At 52.6% G+C, this 16,080-nt stretch overlaps 1 protein-coding gene across 2 annotated transcripts in view; it reads right to left on the bottom strand.

Moving 5' to 3' along the window:
* Positions 1-16,080, bottom strand: part of RAB11FIP3 (RAB11 family interacting protein 3) — a 76,072-nt gene that overhangs the window by 43,667 nt on the left and 16,325 nt on the right. For both annotated transcript variants that reach the window (XM_040078934.1, XM_040078937.1), the window contains exon 2: positions 12,699-12,792. In XM_040078934.1, the coding sequence (XP_039934868.1) occupies positions 12,699-12,792 (94 nt within the window). The remainder of the gene's footprint in view (positions 1-12,698; positions 12,793-16,080) is intronic.

Below are 16,080 nucleotides of genomic sequence, written 5' to 3' on the forward strand. Positions count from 1 at the left end.
ACGTCCCCAGGTGCCACATCCACACAGCTTTTAAATCCCTCCAGGGACGGTGACTCCACCACTGCTCTGGGCAGCTGTGCCAGGGCCTGACCACCCTTTCAGTGAAGAAATATTCCCAATATCCAACCTAAACCTCCCCTGGCACAACTTGAGGCTGTTTCCCCTTGTCCCGTCACTGGAAGCCACCATGTAACAGCCCTGTGGATGTGGCACTTGGGGACATGGGTCAGTGGTGGCCTTGGCAGTGCAGGGGAAATGGTTGGTTTCAATAAATTCAGAGGGCTTTCCCAACCCTAATTCCATGGGCTCTCCATGGGGGTGGATGAGACCTCTTCCCGTGTCTTGTTGAACTTCAGAGCTCTGAGGTGTGCCAGAGTCACCTGGGCTCTCCCAAGAAGCCTCAGGAACAGCAGTTCTGGGATAAAGCTCCTGAAATAGATTCTAAAAACTGCTTCCAGAAGGCAGGATCGCAGTGAAAAGGCACCTTGAGTGAAGGGCTGTGGGTACAGCAGTGACACATGGGTCACACAGAGCCAGTTTTATCAACTTCCTATAGGAGTGACCTAGAAAAACAGCCTTTCAGGAGCATTTAAGTCATCTGCCAACACACTGTACACACTGCTGCAAGCCACAGAGCCTCCAACTCCGAGTGATTCCAACAGGATGGATTATGTGAGCTCACAGACCTGCATTATTCAGTGTGGGAATAAGGCTTGGAACCTGCCTGAATGGCACAGAATAAAACAGACCCCAGAAACGAGCAGGACGAAGTTCTGGTTGGCTTAAAGGAGAGCAAGTGATATAAACCCAGCTCCCTTACTGAGAATGCTGCTGGAAAACATGAGACACACAGCCAAGTATTTAAAAGTTGCAGGAATTTAGGAGGAACTTGCACAGGGGAAGCCACTATCGAGTATTTCCAGAGGCAGCTCAGGGTCTCGTGCTTAAGCACCCATGTGGTGAGATCCCTGTGGGATAAAGCCAGCACCAATTCTACTCACCCACCTTTTCCTTCCCCAGAGTGGCCCAGGAGTACGCTTATAATCTGATGCTCCCATAAAAGAGCAGCTTTCTGCTCTCTGCTTTCCCTGCAGCTCAGCTTCCCCTGGAGATGGGCCAGTGGAGCACTTACTGAAAACGACCATTTCCCAACCCAAAAAGCCACAGGGGACGGAGCAGGCGGCAGCCCAGGCTCCCAGGGAGGCAGTGGCAGAATTAAGGCTCCTTACACAACCCTGGCTAATGCTCTTCAGCAGTCCCTCATTTCCTGAGCATCACTGCTCACGGACTGGGGCTCGTCACACATTCCTTCTGATCCCCTTCTGAGCCCTGCAGCCTCCTTCACACACCAGGGAAAGCCATGGGGAAAGGAATTAACTCCCTGGCATCCAAGCCCTTTGGAAGCACAAATCCAGCTGCCTTCCCTTCATCTCAGAGGCCTGGTGAGCATCACCACCTCTGACCTGGAGATGGACCAGGGGGCCACCACTGACACCTGGAATTTGTGCTGAGTTTAAAACGTGGGATCTCAGTTTTAATTCCCAGCAATCTGAGTGGTCTTTTCAGCATGTGCCAGTTACCAAGACCAGCTCAGACTCCTGCAGGCTTGTGCCAGCCAGGAATAAAGGCTCACTGCTGGAGGTGTGGAAAATGAGGTGCTGGCTGTGGCCACCAGAAAAGTGGCTTAGATGGAGAGACTGAGCCTCCAAAATAGCACTTGCTCCTGGTGAGGAGACCTCCTGATGTCCTCCAGCTCCTTCACTCCTGCTGCTTCCCAATCTCTACACTTCTGGAAGCTAAGCTGGATTTTTTAGGCAGAGATTATAGAATCACTAAGGCTGGAGAAGCTCCGAGATGATGAGTCCAACCATTAACCCAGCACTGCAAAGCTCACCACTACCGCATGTCCCTAAACTCCCTGCTCTGTGAAGAGACTGAGGCAGGACCTCCTGAAGGAGCTCATGGAACTCTGAACCAGAAGAACACCCCAAGTCAGCCGCCAGGAGCACGTCAGTGCTGACACAACCTTGGGGACACCCAGTGCCCACCCTCCTGGCAAGGGTTTGAGAGCCCTGAGGCAGAAACTTCTTGAGATGCTCCACACCCAGGAGCTCACAGGGGATGAGAGGCACCCTTAAGATAAGCCCATCCCATAAGCAAAATAAAAATTAAAGAGAACCTTGACTCAGGAGCTCAAATGGGCCAGAGATTGCGACACCCCAAATAACACAGGCAGAAAGCAGGCAGTTCCACAGGCTGCCACCATCCCATCCTGAAGGCTTCAGCCTTTCAGCTCAAAGCTCCCACATGGAGAAATCAGGGTAAAAGTTAAACCCAGCTCAATCCTCCCCAGCTCAGAGCTTCCAACCCTGGACCTAGGAAATGCTCACAATGTTCTTACCTCCCAGCATGGCTGAATTTCATTATCAGAGCATTGCCTGTGTGGGTCCAGCACAGCTCCCAGACCCACAAGGATTAAAGGAAACGCTTTCAACATCCACAGCACTTCCATCAACATGCAGGCATTAGTATTTGTCAGTCAGGACTCACTTGCCATTTCTGCCCTCTACTAGCCACACCAAAAACTGACCACAATTAATGCCAAGCCTTTCCAAAGCTGTCACTGAGCCCTGGGAAGTGGTCTGGATCAGAACCACCCACCTGCCTCTGGAAAAGACATGATGGACAGGAGAGCTGTGAGCCTGGGCAGCGACTACAGACACCCCCTGCTCCAGCCTAGGCTCCAACCTCAACAACAGAGCTGCAAAATTACCAATGAAAATGATTTATAAGGTTATTTAAAAAATTATTTATAAAGCCTCTGATATCAGACTTGCACTCTAGATCCTGACCAGAACCCAGCCTGGGTTTATGGGAAATTAGGGACAGAAAATACATAAGAAGAGAGGCACTAAACTACACCTGCAGGAAGAATTCTCCCCAAGGTGGTGTTCCACAGCTCTGAGCCATCTCCTGGAAATGATGGTTGTGCTGCTCAGAAATGTCCCGTGTGTTACAGGGAGGGTTGAGCAGCCCCCGTGCCCTCCTGCTGCTTGGCCATAGCAGAGCAGTGTGCAGTCCCAGTCCTCCAAAATCCCTTAAAAGCTATGCAGAGTAGCAGGAAGATGCTCCTGAATGTGCATGTTTGAATCCCCTTCCCTGTTTCTTCCCCTAACTCCAACATTGCCAGAAAATCCCTTGGAAACAGAGCCAGACCATGTCCCACTTGTCACTGAAGGAGAGGGGAGATGCAGCCTTTGAAGTGCTTTTGCTCCAACTGGCTTCTGTATAGGAAACATCACCCAAAATAAAATCATGGAGAGGTCCTGTAAAATTGGGGTTTGATCCTTTTTTCAGCCATTATTTGTGCCTGACCACTCCCCTGCAGGGGAAGGAGCACAGGGAGGAATTGGACCTTTTCAATCCAGAGTACGAGGGCTGCAGGAAGGCAGTGAGGGGCTGAGAGGTGACAAACAGAATTGTTCACGTTGGAGAAGACCTCCAAGATCATTGATTCCTAACATGAAAACAAGGTCCAAACAAGCCATTGCCCAGTGCCTCATCAGGGGTGTTTTTATTAGAAGCTGTCACATCATCTCTGCTCAGCTCTCTATAATTATTAACTACATTAATAAAAACTCCTATTGCCTCGTTAGCAGAAGTCCTTCCCATTCTAAGGAGGAATAAACTGCCTGAGTGATTTACAGGAGCAGTTTGGACTGTAAGAGCTTGGAAAAGAGGATCATGAAGGAGAAAGACATTGAGGGACACATGGACCAGCCCAGGAGGAGACACAGCCTGGGACAGGCAGGATGGGAGTGAGATAATGTGAGCTGTGCTCAGCCAGAACACCAGAGAATTGGGAAAATTCTTTTTTCTCGATGTGTGGATGCCCACTGGGACTGTCCCACCTGCTGCTTCATCATCAGCACTGATTTCCCAGGAAATCCACATCACACCCAGCCTCTCCTGTGCAAGGAGAAAAAAAAAGCTTTTGCCACATCAACCCGTCAGGGTGTCACAGGGGTGCCAGGTCACCCAGTGCAGTCACCAGCCCCCAGGCTGTGACAGAGCTGGGCAGGGAGGAGCAGAAGTCCTAGGTGAGTAATTATCCCCTTGTTAATAACTCCGGATTGACTGGATTCCTCAGGAGAAACGAGCTGACAGCTCTGCAGGGCGCTGGGCTCCACTCTCCTTCACCCAGGCTGGGACAGACATCTCCTCCTCCCTGTCCAGCTGCTCCTGCTCTGGAGGAAGGACACATTCCCCACCTCCGTGGGCTGATCCAAGCATGGACAACCCCTCACTCTGGACGAACATCCAAACCTGAGACAGCAGAACAGGCAGGACAGAAACCACCCCCCACACCCCCGTGGAGCCACCAGCCCAGCCCAGCCCAGCCCAGCCCAGCCCAGCCCAGCCCAGCCCAGCCTCCTCCCACGCACTCCCCAAACCGCAGCCCAGCCCAGCTCCCAAAAGCATTCCCAGCACCAGATGTGGAGGAAAACAGCACGGCCCAGAGAGGGAATCCTGCAATGGAGAAACAGAGGCAGCAGATGGAAGAGGAGAAATGTTACTTAACAGAACCTGCCCCTGTTTTCTCTTTAGTCACCATTCCCACAGAATAGCATGCTAAGAACTGCTCCAAAGCTCCAGTAAATCACTGCTCCCTATTTTCATCTTCCTGGGAAAACAGGTAGTCCCTGCAGTGGGTTTTATCCTCCTATCACAGAAAAATTTGCTTTCTTTTGGACATCAGATTTGTCTTTATCAGGTTGGGTTATGGTCTGTGGGTCAAAAAGCACCATAAGCTTCTTCACTTCAGGACACGTGGAAGTCTCTCCACTCCGAAATTAGCTTTAATTTCCCGGAGATCTGGATACACAGCAATGCTTTTCCCTCCCAAGGAATGTTGAACCAACAGTGATTCTTTAGGGGTTTGATCCCAGCTTTAATCCCAGCTTTGAACCAGAATTCCCTCGGGCTGAGGGTGTATTTCAGACCTGTTACACTCCATGACGGTGACTGGACACAGCCAGATTTCTCAGGCATATGCTCCAAAGCAGGAATCCATAAAAGAGGAGAGATTCCTAACGAAGGAATTCCCAGAGGGGCCGAGATTCCCATGCCAGTCTCCCGTTCCCCAGCCCCTCAGGGCTGCAGAGCCTTCGCGGCGGTTCTCCGGCAGCGCGTTCGAGCGGTTCCTCGCTGCTCTCATCCCGGAGCTGCCCACGGACACAGCTCTCCCAACGCTCCTGCGCCTCTCCCCAAAGTAGGTCAATGCAGCATGTCATCTGCCAGGCTGCTTTTGGGAAGCACAGCTCCCTCCCAGCCACGGAGCACCCGGAGCGGAGTGGCCTGTCCCCGCGTGTCACCCTTCACCCAGCCGCCACATCGATACATTCAGTGCAAACCAGTGTTTACGGAAATCAAAAGAGAAATGCAAGCTAAAAAACTGCTCTGCTGAGCCAGAAGTGCCTCTCCCCCCCCCCATCAGCCTTGCCCTTGGTATATTGTTATTAGATCGAGTCTATTAATGGTTGGATTCAGTGATTCTAAAGGACTTTTCCAACCTAAATGATTCTATGTCTGTATTAGGGAAGAAACAGTGACCTAAGAGCTGGAGAACAGTGTGATCTGTTGGTGGTTCCACTCCCAGCTCCTCTCTCAGCAACTGCTTCAGCTTCCAAGGGGAACAAAAAATTATCCTTGCTCACCCAAGCCTCCCTGCTCACATTGCCATGGGATCTGCTGGATCCTGGGGGCTGCACAGCTGGAGAGAAAGTTCTCCACACACATTTTGGGGCTCCTGGGAGCAGAAGAGGGACTTTTCTTCTCCAAGGACACTGGGGCTGGAGGAAAGGAGCACCCATCTCAATGCCCCCACCCTGGGGCTGTAGCTGTGTCCTGCTCTACCCTGGAACAGCCTCCAGCCGGGCTGGATTCACACCTGCTTCATTTTGCTGTTTGCAGACAGAGGACCAGCCCCTCACAGAGGGGTCTCTGTGCCCTGGATACACCCAACCCTCCTGGCAGGAGAGCGATGGAGACAGACCCCAGGTCCTTGTGACCGCAGAGCACCCTCAGAGCAGTCAGCTCCATCCCTCACGCTCCTCACTCGCCGTTTGCTGTGAGCACGGAGCTGCACAGACTCAAGAGAATCCCAGAATCCTTGAGTCTGGAAAGACCTCTGAGATCATCCAGTCCAATCTGTGCCTGGTGCCCACCTTGGCACCGGCCCAGAGCTCTCAGTGCCACATCCAGGCTTTCCTTGGACACCTCCAGGGACGGGGACTCCAACATCCACCTGGGCAGCCCCTTCCAATGCCTGGCCACCCTTTCCATGAGGAAATTCCTCCTGATGTCCAATCTAAACCTCCCCTGGCACAGCTTGAGGCCGTTTCCCCTTGTCCTGTCCCTGTTCCCTGGGAGCAGAGCCCGACCCCCCCGGCTGTCCCCTCCTGTCAGGGAGCTGTGCAGAGCCACAAGGGCCCCCTGAGCCTCCTTTTCTCTGGGCTAAAGAACCCCAGTAAAGCACTCACACATTTTTATGGGCAGCCCCAGCACTTTCCAATAAAACCCTCTAAGTGCCGCTATTTCAAGGCAAAAAATCCAAATTAATTCCAAGAAAGCCTTGGCTGCTCCTGTCCCTGACAAAAGGGGGCACAGACAAACATGTGGACCCCAAACTTGACTGGCACAATCCCAGTGCTACAATCATCCTCCCGCACCACAGAGACGAGCAGGGCCCTGAGCTCCCAAGAACAGCACAGGGATTATATTTTTTTTTTTCAAGCATCCATATAAATTTTAAAGAGCCATTTAAATCTCCACTCCTTTCAGAATTAACACTCATCTTCCTAAAGTCCTTATCCCCACCAGCAGCACGTACAGCACTTCCATATGGATCTGCCAGAGCACAGCAAGATGCAAAGGCAAAAAAAAAAAAAAAAAAAAGCAGAAGACATAATGAGAGCAATTTGGGGTTTATTCTCGCTCATGAATCAATCTTGATTTCCCATTCACGGCAGCCCCCGTTCCCTGCACGCCAGCTGTACACAAAGAGGCATCTGTCCTACCTTCAGCCATCAAAGGAGCTGTGTCCCTGCGGATGATGCTTCACCCAGGGTTAGGAACAGGCAGGAGCAGTGGGAAGGTCTCCACTGCAGCAGTGCTGCATGAATCCAGGGATCAGCAGATCCGAGGGGAACGTAGGAAGCGCTCAAACCGGTGCCAGATACTCACCGAGTTTAGTCAAACGTGCACACGAGCTCTGCTTCCATCTGCTGAGCCTTGGGCAAGGCTTTCCTTTTAAAAAGCAAACGCCTGGAATATTCAATTGGGCCTGGCCACCCCCGCTGGGAGCTCGTGCTGGGGTGGCAGCAGCGGCCTGTTGCAAATCCCCCACATTTCCAGCACCCAGGTGGGGCAGAGAGCGCCGAGGACGCACACGGACAGCCCCGGAAATAACAGCGGGGTTGGCGGTGGAAGGGAACGCGAGCTTTGGCTTCTGGAATTATCCCTGGGCGAGGGAAGCTTTCCTTTTGCGTAGCGAAAGCCATCTGCAATGCAGATCCTACAGAGGGGGGAAAAAGCCTCCACGCAAAGCAAACGGGGGCTTAGCGGATATCCAACACCTTGGAACGCCCCACGGAGCCAGCGGGATCCGGGTCACCGGGGCAGCCAGCCTGGCTCTCCCAGGCCCGTCCCCAGCCACCACCTGCTGCCCAGGAGCGGCTCTGAGTGGCACTGAGTGGCTTCTGGGCACGCTGGGCTCCGAGGTGACACCTGAGCACGGTCAGATCCCGAGGCACTGCCCAGAGGCAGAGCAGTGGGAGCAGGGAACGCGGAACGCAGCCTGCACGTGGGATAACTCCTCGGATCTGGTTCTCCTGGCTCTAAGCCTTTAAGGTCCAATGTTACAGCGCATCCTCACACCCAGGTGGATGTTTCCATATAAGGAAAAGGGTTTCAGCTTCACCTCAAGACTTTTAAGGAAGATAAGCTAGAATCTTCCATGTCCTTCTTACCGTGGTTGGCTCAGTGCCAGGACGAAGGCACCTGTTGGTCCCTGTAGCTGTTCTTCAGAAAGGTCGCTGTTTCTATTGGGCAGCAAGTCAAAAGCCCTCCATTGAGTACCTAAGAAGGAGCACAGAGGTGCTCAGGGCTTTTTGGGGTGTCTTAGCCAGGTGTGAGGGGCTTTCCTGTACACAGTTTCTGTTTTGTTTTTGTACTGTTATTTTCTCTTCTATTAAAACCTTTGCTTTACAAAACACACCGGAAGAGCCATCTCACAAATATTCCTAAGCCATTTCTGAGAAGTTGCAGGCCAGCCCTCAGAGCCTGATACATCTTCGTGGGGCTCTAAACACCCAAAACACACACAGCCTCCATCAGTCCAACACTCACATCCTTCATTCGGAGAAGAGCTGCTTGTGGGCTTTCCTCTCAGGAAATTCCCAGCTGACATTCAGCTGCCAGGAGCTCACCAACCTTTCTGGACACGGCTGCAGAACCCTGGAAACGCCCCCTGAGATCCTCCCTCCCAGGGATGCTCCCGGGATGGGAGAGCTGCAGCCCCACCAAGGCTCATCCCAACGGGAATTCCCCCTGCTGCCAGCTCCAGTGAGGAACGGCGTGGTGCTCCCACACAGGCTCCAGGCAGAGCCACAGCCCTGTATTTGCTGTTCAGCATCCTGCCCTGTCTGTTCCAGCTTCCCAGCTCCAGGCTTTTCCCTCCAGGTGGCCTTTGGAAGTGCCTCTGGGGAGCTGAAGATGCTCCTCCTGCTCCAAGCCCCTGGAATATCTTTCCTTTGGCACAGTGGATTCCTGATCCAGCTCCTCCAAGGCTTCAGGGGTCTCTCAGGTCTTTCTCCCTGCAAATAGGAACTCTCTTATTAGAGCTTCCAGGTTTGGGTGTTGGCTCTCGAGCTGGATTTTCCATCTCCCCAAATCCAAAGGGCTTTTAGTTGAAGCATTTAAAAAATAAACAATAATAAAAAAGGAGACGTGACTATTTCCATCCTCGGGCCCTCCCCCGAGCTCCTGGGCACACCCATCCCTCAGTGGATGCACTGTCTATTCCCAGTGCACAGGGGCCCCTTTGTTCAGGGATCAGAAGCCAAGGCAGAAGGGGTGGATGAGGCTCCAGGAGTGCACCTTCCCCTGGCACAGAGGTCCCTGAAACTGGCTGACACCTCCAGTGTCACCTTCCCTGTGTGCAGGGACACCTCCCAGAGCCCCTTCCCAGCTGGCTGCTCCCTGGGAGACAGATGTTACAGATGTTTTAGCTCCGAGGATGTGTGTGAACGACACAACTTGTTCCTTACCCTTGTGAGGTGCAGTGTGAGCGGGGAGATGTTCAGTTTGTCCTGCTGAGTGCTGAGAGACCCCCGCAGAACCATCAGGTGTCTGAAGCTTAGAAGGTTTCTCACACCGTGACAAGGGAGGAATCTGCTGGTGAGCACAGCCTGGCTGTGTGCCTGCGTCCGGCTGTGGCTGATCCGGCCCATCCTTCATGTTTGCCATCAAACTCCCCCTCCAGCCGCTCCCGCATCCAGGACACAGAGGAGCAGAGCTGCTCCTTGGTCCAGGCACCTCAGCTTGTGACTGCAGCCCCCATCTCACTGCCCCATCCCAGGGAGGCTCCTTTCTCCCGGGCTGAGTTTTCCAAGGGGCTGGGATGCAATCCCTGGATCCTGGTTCTCCCTGAGGAGATCCTCCATGAGCTGCAGCTCCTCACCATGATGACTGCGCCAGTCACACTGGCTCCCTCCCTGTTTCTTTTCCCTTGGATCTCACTGATGGTAGCCAGATGCACCAGGTCTTCCTCTGGCTGACAACTCTCCAGGCCTCAAAACCCAGCTTTTTTAAGCATCATGCTCTCCTTCATTACTGCTTCCCTCCATTATCAGTTTCTCAAGTTTTACAACCCAAGGCTGTGAAATTGCACTTCTCTGAGTTATTTATCCCCCCTGACATGCTGCCAGTGCTGGATTCACATTTCCCCCTCTGCTGTGCAGACTGGCCAGTCACTCAGGCACCATCCACACAGATTTCAAAAGCAGCCAAGCCACTCCCTGTGGAGCAGAGAAAGACAAGGGGATCCCAGCAGCCACGAGCAGAACAGCTGGAACACAGCAGCCCATGGAGAGCTGAACCTGTCCCAGCCTGTCAGAGTCCCCACGCCTGAGAACAGAGCTCAGCCACCTGAGAGCCACAGGCTCAGCACTTCCCCCAGCAGGGAAACCCTCTGGAAGCACTCCTTGGCCACCCCCACTGCAGGCTTAAATAAATCCATGAGAACCACGCTTCGCCATCCAGCCCTCACTTCGGGGAGGGCAGAAGGCAGCCACGAGTGGCTAAAACCTCTCCTTGAAGCCTCAAATCCAACCCCCTTTGCTCTGCCCCTCACAGTCAGCATTACCTGGCCAGGCAGAGCGCAGAGCTGGCCCGTGGCAGTGGAGAGGTGGCACTGGGGCTTTGTGTGAGAGCTTCAGCGCTTCTGGAGGCAGGGCAAGCACCAGGAGCCCTGGATCAGCCTGTTCCTCAGGCTTGGGACATGTCCTGGCACAGGGACAGCACAGGGAGCTCAGCATCCTGCATGCAGAGGCCAAGTGGACACGAAAGCAGTTGTGAGAAATGCAGCTGACAGAGGAAATCTGGCCGGGCTTGTAACTGCACCTTCAGCTTGCCAGGCTCGAGGCAAACCCCAGCTGCGCTGCTCAGGGAATTCTCCAGAGAGAGGAGAGGGGGAAGAGTGGAACATCCTCAGAAATAAACCTGCATTAACACAGACACTGAAAGCTCCAAGCTGACACCAGCGCTCACTTCTATGAGTGACCCAAGAATTACAGAGCACCAAGAAATCCAGCAGAGCTAAAATGGCTAAAAATAGGCCCGGCCAATTAACAAACCTTGTTAAAAGGGACACCCAGCAGCAGCATGACCTCTGCTTTAGTTGCAAAGGGATGATCAATATTGACTGTCTCAAGAGCAGCAGCAAATCCTTCAGATTGCTTCAATGTGAGCAGTGCTCAGCTGTGAGACTCAAAGAACCTCCTCTGCTCCCTGCCCTGGGCTTCTTTAAAACCACTTAATGCCATGTGTTGTTAGAGAGCTCAGCCCTTCCTAACCACTGTAATAAACACATATCAATCTCTTTCACATTTAATAAATAGAGACCCTAAAAGCTTTGCCTGGATCTGCTTTTCCCATTCAATTAATAGAACACAACACCAAAGTGATGAATTATTGAGGAGAAACACAAGCCTGGGCTTTCACAAACGCTCTACTCCAACAGCAATTTATTACAAATTAATAGTGTGCTGCAGTTCCTCCTGCTTCCTGGCAGCTGGGAATTGTTCAGGCTACCCCAGGAAACTTGGGAATTGTCATAAAACATTGCAGTCCCGAGCTCAAATAACCCTGGAGTTGTTTGGGTGGGAAGGGAGCTCAAAGCTCATCCCATTCCAACCCCAACACCTTCCACTATCCCAGGCTGCTCCAAGCCCCTTCCAGCCCTGGACACTTCCAGGGATGCTTCTCTGGGCACCCTGTGCCAGGGCCTCAGCACCCCTGCAGTTAATAAATAAATGAATAAACAAATAAAGTGGAACTGGGCGGAACTGGGGAGAAGGAGGAGGGATGGACAACTGACAGAAGAACAGGAGAAAACGCCGCTTTGAGGGTTTTTTACTCCTGGAACAGCGCATTTGGTTTGGGCAGGATGGTTCTCTCCCATCCTTGCAGCACGCTCCACGGGCAGGGCTGGCAGCAGGAGCAGGGCTGCAATCCCAGGTAAGCATCTCTGAGCAGAGCTGACTGTTGTGCAGGGATGATAATTCACATTTGCACATGCAGAAGCAGGGAGATCCCAGATTTCTCATACCCTGCCCATAACAACATGCCTGCCCCAAAATGACCCTTTGATGCTCTGAGATAAATCCCAAACTTAAAACACCTTTTCTGCAGCAAAGGGGTTCAAATGGCAACTTCACATTTCACCAAGCTGCTGCTCTGGAAGCATTTGCAAGAAGCCCTCAGGAGCCACGCGAGGATTGGCGCTGGGCTCTTTGAAGATCATCCTGACCCCAGTGAGGGAGTTCAAAGTTCTGGTTTAATGTGCTGCTTGCTAAAAACCACCTGAGCACGTTGATCCTCCAAACAGTTGGAGTGAAGGCTATAAATGCATTGGTAAATTCATCAATAAATTAGTAAATGCATGGTAATTTCCATTCCAGGGGAAGGGTCCCTTCCCACGGCACGGGGGGTGGTATGAGATGAGTGTTAAGGGCCCTCCATCCCAAACCATTCCATGATTCCACGCTCAGTGCCAATATTTGGAAGATGTTATAGCCAGCAGCACACAGACACCTGCAGCAGCATGGCAGCTGCTCCATCCGAGCACCAACCCCCCAAAACACAGGTGAGACACCAAACCAGATTTCTCACTGATGTTTCTTTGTAGGGAGGAACTTTCCAGATAAACAACATGGAACCACCGCCACGACTGCTGTACCACCTTTTTCAACCCTTATGAAACGCCGCCAGCCTCTCCCCCTTCCCCTCCACCCAGCACAGAGCAGCAACTCCCAGAAAACCAAACCCAGATGGTTTTCCCCAAGCAGCTTCTCAGCTCAGCTGTGGCTAAATTTGGCCTGCTCCCATCCTCACTCCCAGCACAGCAGGAAACCCACCTCCATTTTTGATGGCTCTGATCCCCCGATGGAAATCTTCGAAGCTGATAACTCCCAATCCACTGGGATCCAGGTATTTCGTTAGGTCCTTTACCTGCAACCAAAAAAAAAAAAGCAGCGTTACCTATGGAATCCTTGCAGGAAACAGCATTTCCAGCACAGAAACACCTTGTAATCAACTTTTTCCTCATTAGCAAATGACAGTGAATTTCTTGAGCTGATCCCAAACTGTGTCTGTTCTCCTTGAAGGGAATCTAAGTAATCACTACAAAGGGCTCTGTTGGTGTTGAAACTATTGCTTGGCCTTGAAGCAGCATTTCAGGCAGTGTCTCCTGTAACATGGGCCTGCTTTTCCAGGGATTTGTTTATTTTTATGGGTTTTAAAGAGGTCCTGTCTTAATTGGGAAACTCAGTAATAGGCTGCCTGGTAGGAGGGCCCAATTAAGGGGAGTCGGTGATAATGAACTGCTCCATGTTACAAATTTAGGCCGTATAATTGAAACATTTTCCCAATTAGACAATGCCCGAGGGGGAGGGAATCACGTCAGCTGGCAAGGTTGGGCTGGGGGTGCTGGAGCACACGCGAGGAGCAGGGGACACCCCGAGACCTGCTGAGGATGGTTTGGAATCTTCAGAGAGAATGGGCAAAGGGCAAAACCACAGGGCACAAAGTGTTTCAAAAAGGGGCATTTGGCTCCTTCCTCCCAGTCTGCCACGAGCAGAAAATCCTTTACACCAGATGCTTCTCAAGCTCGGACAATCAGACATTCATCCCTCGTTTTAAGAGCTTTTGAGGCACCTTTGTCTATTTTGCACCACCTTCAGCCGAGGAACAATCCCAGCAGGATGCTGGTGAGGCGAGAGAGGAATTGCACGGTGAGCTCCACACCCCAAAGCCGCCCTCGCCCTGCCACACACATCCTCCTCCTCTTCCTGCTGCACAGGAGGGAGTCTCCAGGGCTGCATCTGTGCTGCACAACCTTTTGACTCACTGGGGTTTCCGATTGTTCTTGGGGAAGGAGCTGGTGAAACACCAAACCTCTCCTTTCAGGGAAGGAAACCTCGGGTCTCCAAGAAGCCTCAGCCCCCAGCCCAGCTGTGGAGCTCAGAGCTGCCCTGCTCACCCTGCAGCAGCTCTGGGGGGTGGTTTGAGTTCCTGTTGGTTTTCTCTTTCTATAGGGAAATCACATCCACAGCACACTTAGAACTGTTCACCCACGTGCCCGTGTGCTTTGGTCATCCCACATTCCCGCAGGAGCAGCAAAAATTCCACTGGCACGGAGGAACCCACAGGGCTGAAACCATAAAACCATGGAATCACGGAATAAATATCCTGAGTGGGGAGAGACCCACCAGGACCATCCAGTCCCACCCCTGGCACAGACACCCACCAATCCCACCCTGGGCACCCCTGGCAGCGCTGTCCAAACACTCCTGGAGCTCTGGCAGCCTCGGGGCCGTGCCCATTCCCTGGGGAGCCTGGGCAGTGCCAGCACCCTCTGGGGGAAGAACCTTTCCCTGATACCCAGCTGAGCCTGCCCTGGCCCAGCTCCAGCCTTTCCTGGGTGCTGTCACTGAATTCCAGGCTGTGCTTCTGTGGGACCGCCACGAGAGGAAACCCAAATCCCCAGGGCTCAGCCTTGCCCACTCACCAGCTGACTCCAGCTCAGTCTGGACATCAGGAGGAATTTCTTCCCAGAAAGGGTGGCCAGGCATTGGAAGGGGCTGCCCAGAGAGGTCTGGAGCCCCCATTCCTGCAGGTGTCCAAGGAAAGCCTGGAAGTGGCACTCAGTGCTCTGGGCTGGGGACAAGGCAGGGATGGGTCTCAGGTTGACGATCTCAGAGCCCTTTTCCAAGCTAGCCTGAGATTCTGTGAATGGGAGAAGACAACACAAGCACCTTCTCCAGTTTTCTAGAGCACTTTTCTTGGCAGACAGACTTCCTAAACTCACATGGCACTCATCATCTTGGGTGAGTCAGGTTCCTTGTATGTTAAACAAAGGTATTTTGGATTAATAAAAACAACTCGTAGGAATGTGTCGGTTCCAGTTAATGCATCTGGCAGCTGCCTGGAGTTCAAAAGCTGTCACTTAATTTGTTATCTGCGTACAGAGATAACAGAAAGGCAAGTGACATTTAATCAGACTTGGTAAGCCTATAAGGGATTAGCATGACACACTCTAAATTACAGTTTCTGTGGTTTTCAGCTTCTCAGGAGCACAGAGGGCTCCAGACCCTCACACCAATGCCACAGCAGAGCCCCTCACCCATGCCAGGGAAGTACCTGCTTTATGCAAAAGAGCCACTTCTGTATTTAAATTGGGCCATGGGCAGGGAGAAGTGAGGGGAAATAGTTCTGAAAACTTCCCAACCCGGATATTACGGATGCAAACAACAAAAGCCTCATGGTGAAGAAGTTTGAGCCTGTGGCAGTGTCTGTGCTGATCCAAACCTGCCTGTGCTTGCTGTCCAGCATTAAAATCACCATTACCACTTGAGACACCACCACCAGGCTGCTGGCACTCAGAAGAACCCACAGTACAGAAAACAAGAATATTTGCTGTGCCTGCCTGGTCCCCACAGCCCCTGGACTCCTCCTCTCACCCAGCAATGGAGCTGGAGCCCCTGTGCTCTGGAGCCAGGCTGGGAGAGCTGGGGGTGCTCACCTGGAGAGGAGAAGGTTCCAGGGAGAGCTCAGAGCCCCTGCCAGGGCCTAAAGGGCTCCAGGAGAGCTGCAGAGGGACTGGGGACAAGGGATGGAGGGACAGGACACAGGGAATGGCTTCCACTGGCAGAGGGCAGGGCTGGATGGGAGATTGGGCAGGAATTGTTCCCTGGGAGGGTGGGCAGGGCCTGGCACAGGGTGCCCAGAGCAGCTGTGGCTGCCCCTGGATCCCTGGCAGTGCCCAAGGCCAGGCTGGACACTGGGGCTTGGAGCAACCTGGGATCGTTTTATTAATTTCTTCATTTTGATGACTGAGCCCAACCCGGTGCTTCACCAGGGCAGTTGGGAAAACCACCAGCACTGTGGCTCAAACTGCTTGAGATTCATGCAGGAAACGTGAGCAGTTCTGAAGTCACAGATTTGAGGGTTTCAGCTGAAGCCTGAGCGCAGCAGCTCCCAGCACACTCCTCCTGGCACAACACCAGACAGGAACACTCCACCAAGCTGAACACCAAGCTCAACCCACGAGACAGAAGCCACAGTCCTGCTTCTGGCCAGCAAGAAATACCTCAAATAAAGGTTCTGCTTCCTGTGTGTGTCTGTGGCTGGTTACAAACCCTCCTTGGAGCCCGAGCAGCTGAACACAGAGCATTAAAGAGCGAAAGAGGATGACGTGGTTTAAGTAGCTGACTTAAATCCTGGTGGAAAGTGAGAGGC

This window comes from Hirundo rustica, chromosome 15 (genome assembly GCF_015227805.2).
Source record: "Hirundo rustica isolate bHirRus1 chromosome 15, bHirRus1.pri.v3, whole genome shotgun sequence".
NCBI lineage: Eukaryota > Metazoa > Chordata > Aves > Passeriformes > Hirundinidae > Hirundo > Hirundo rustica.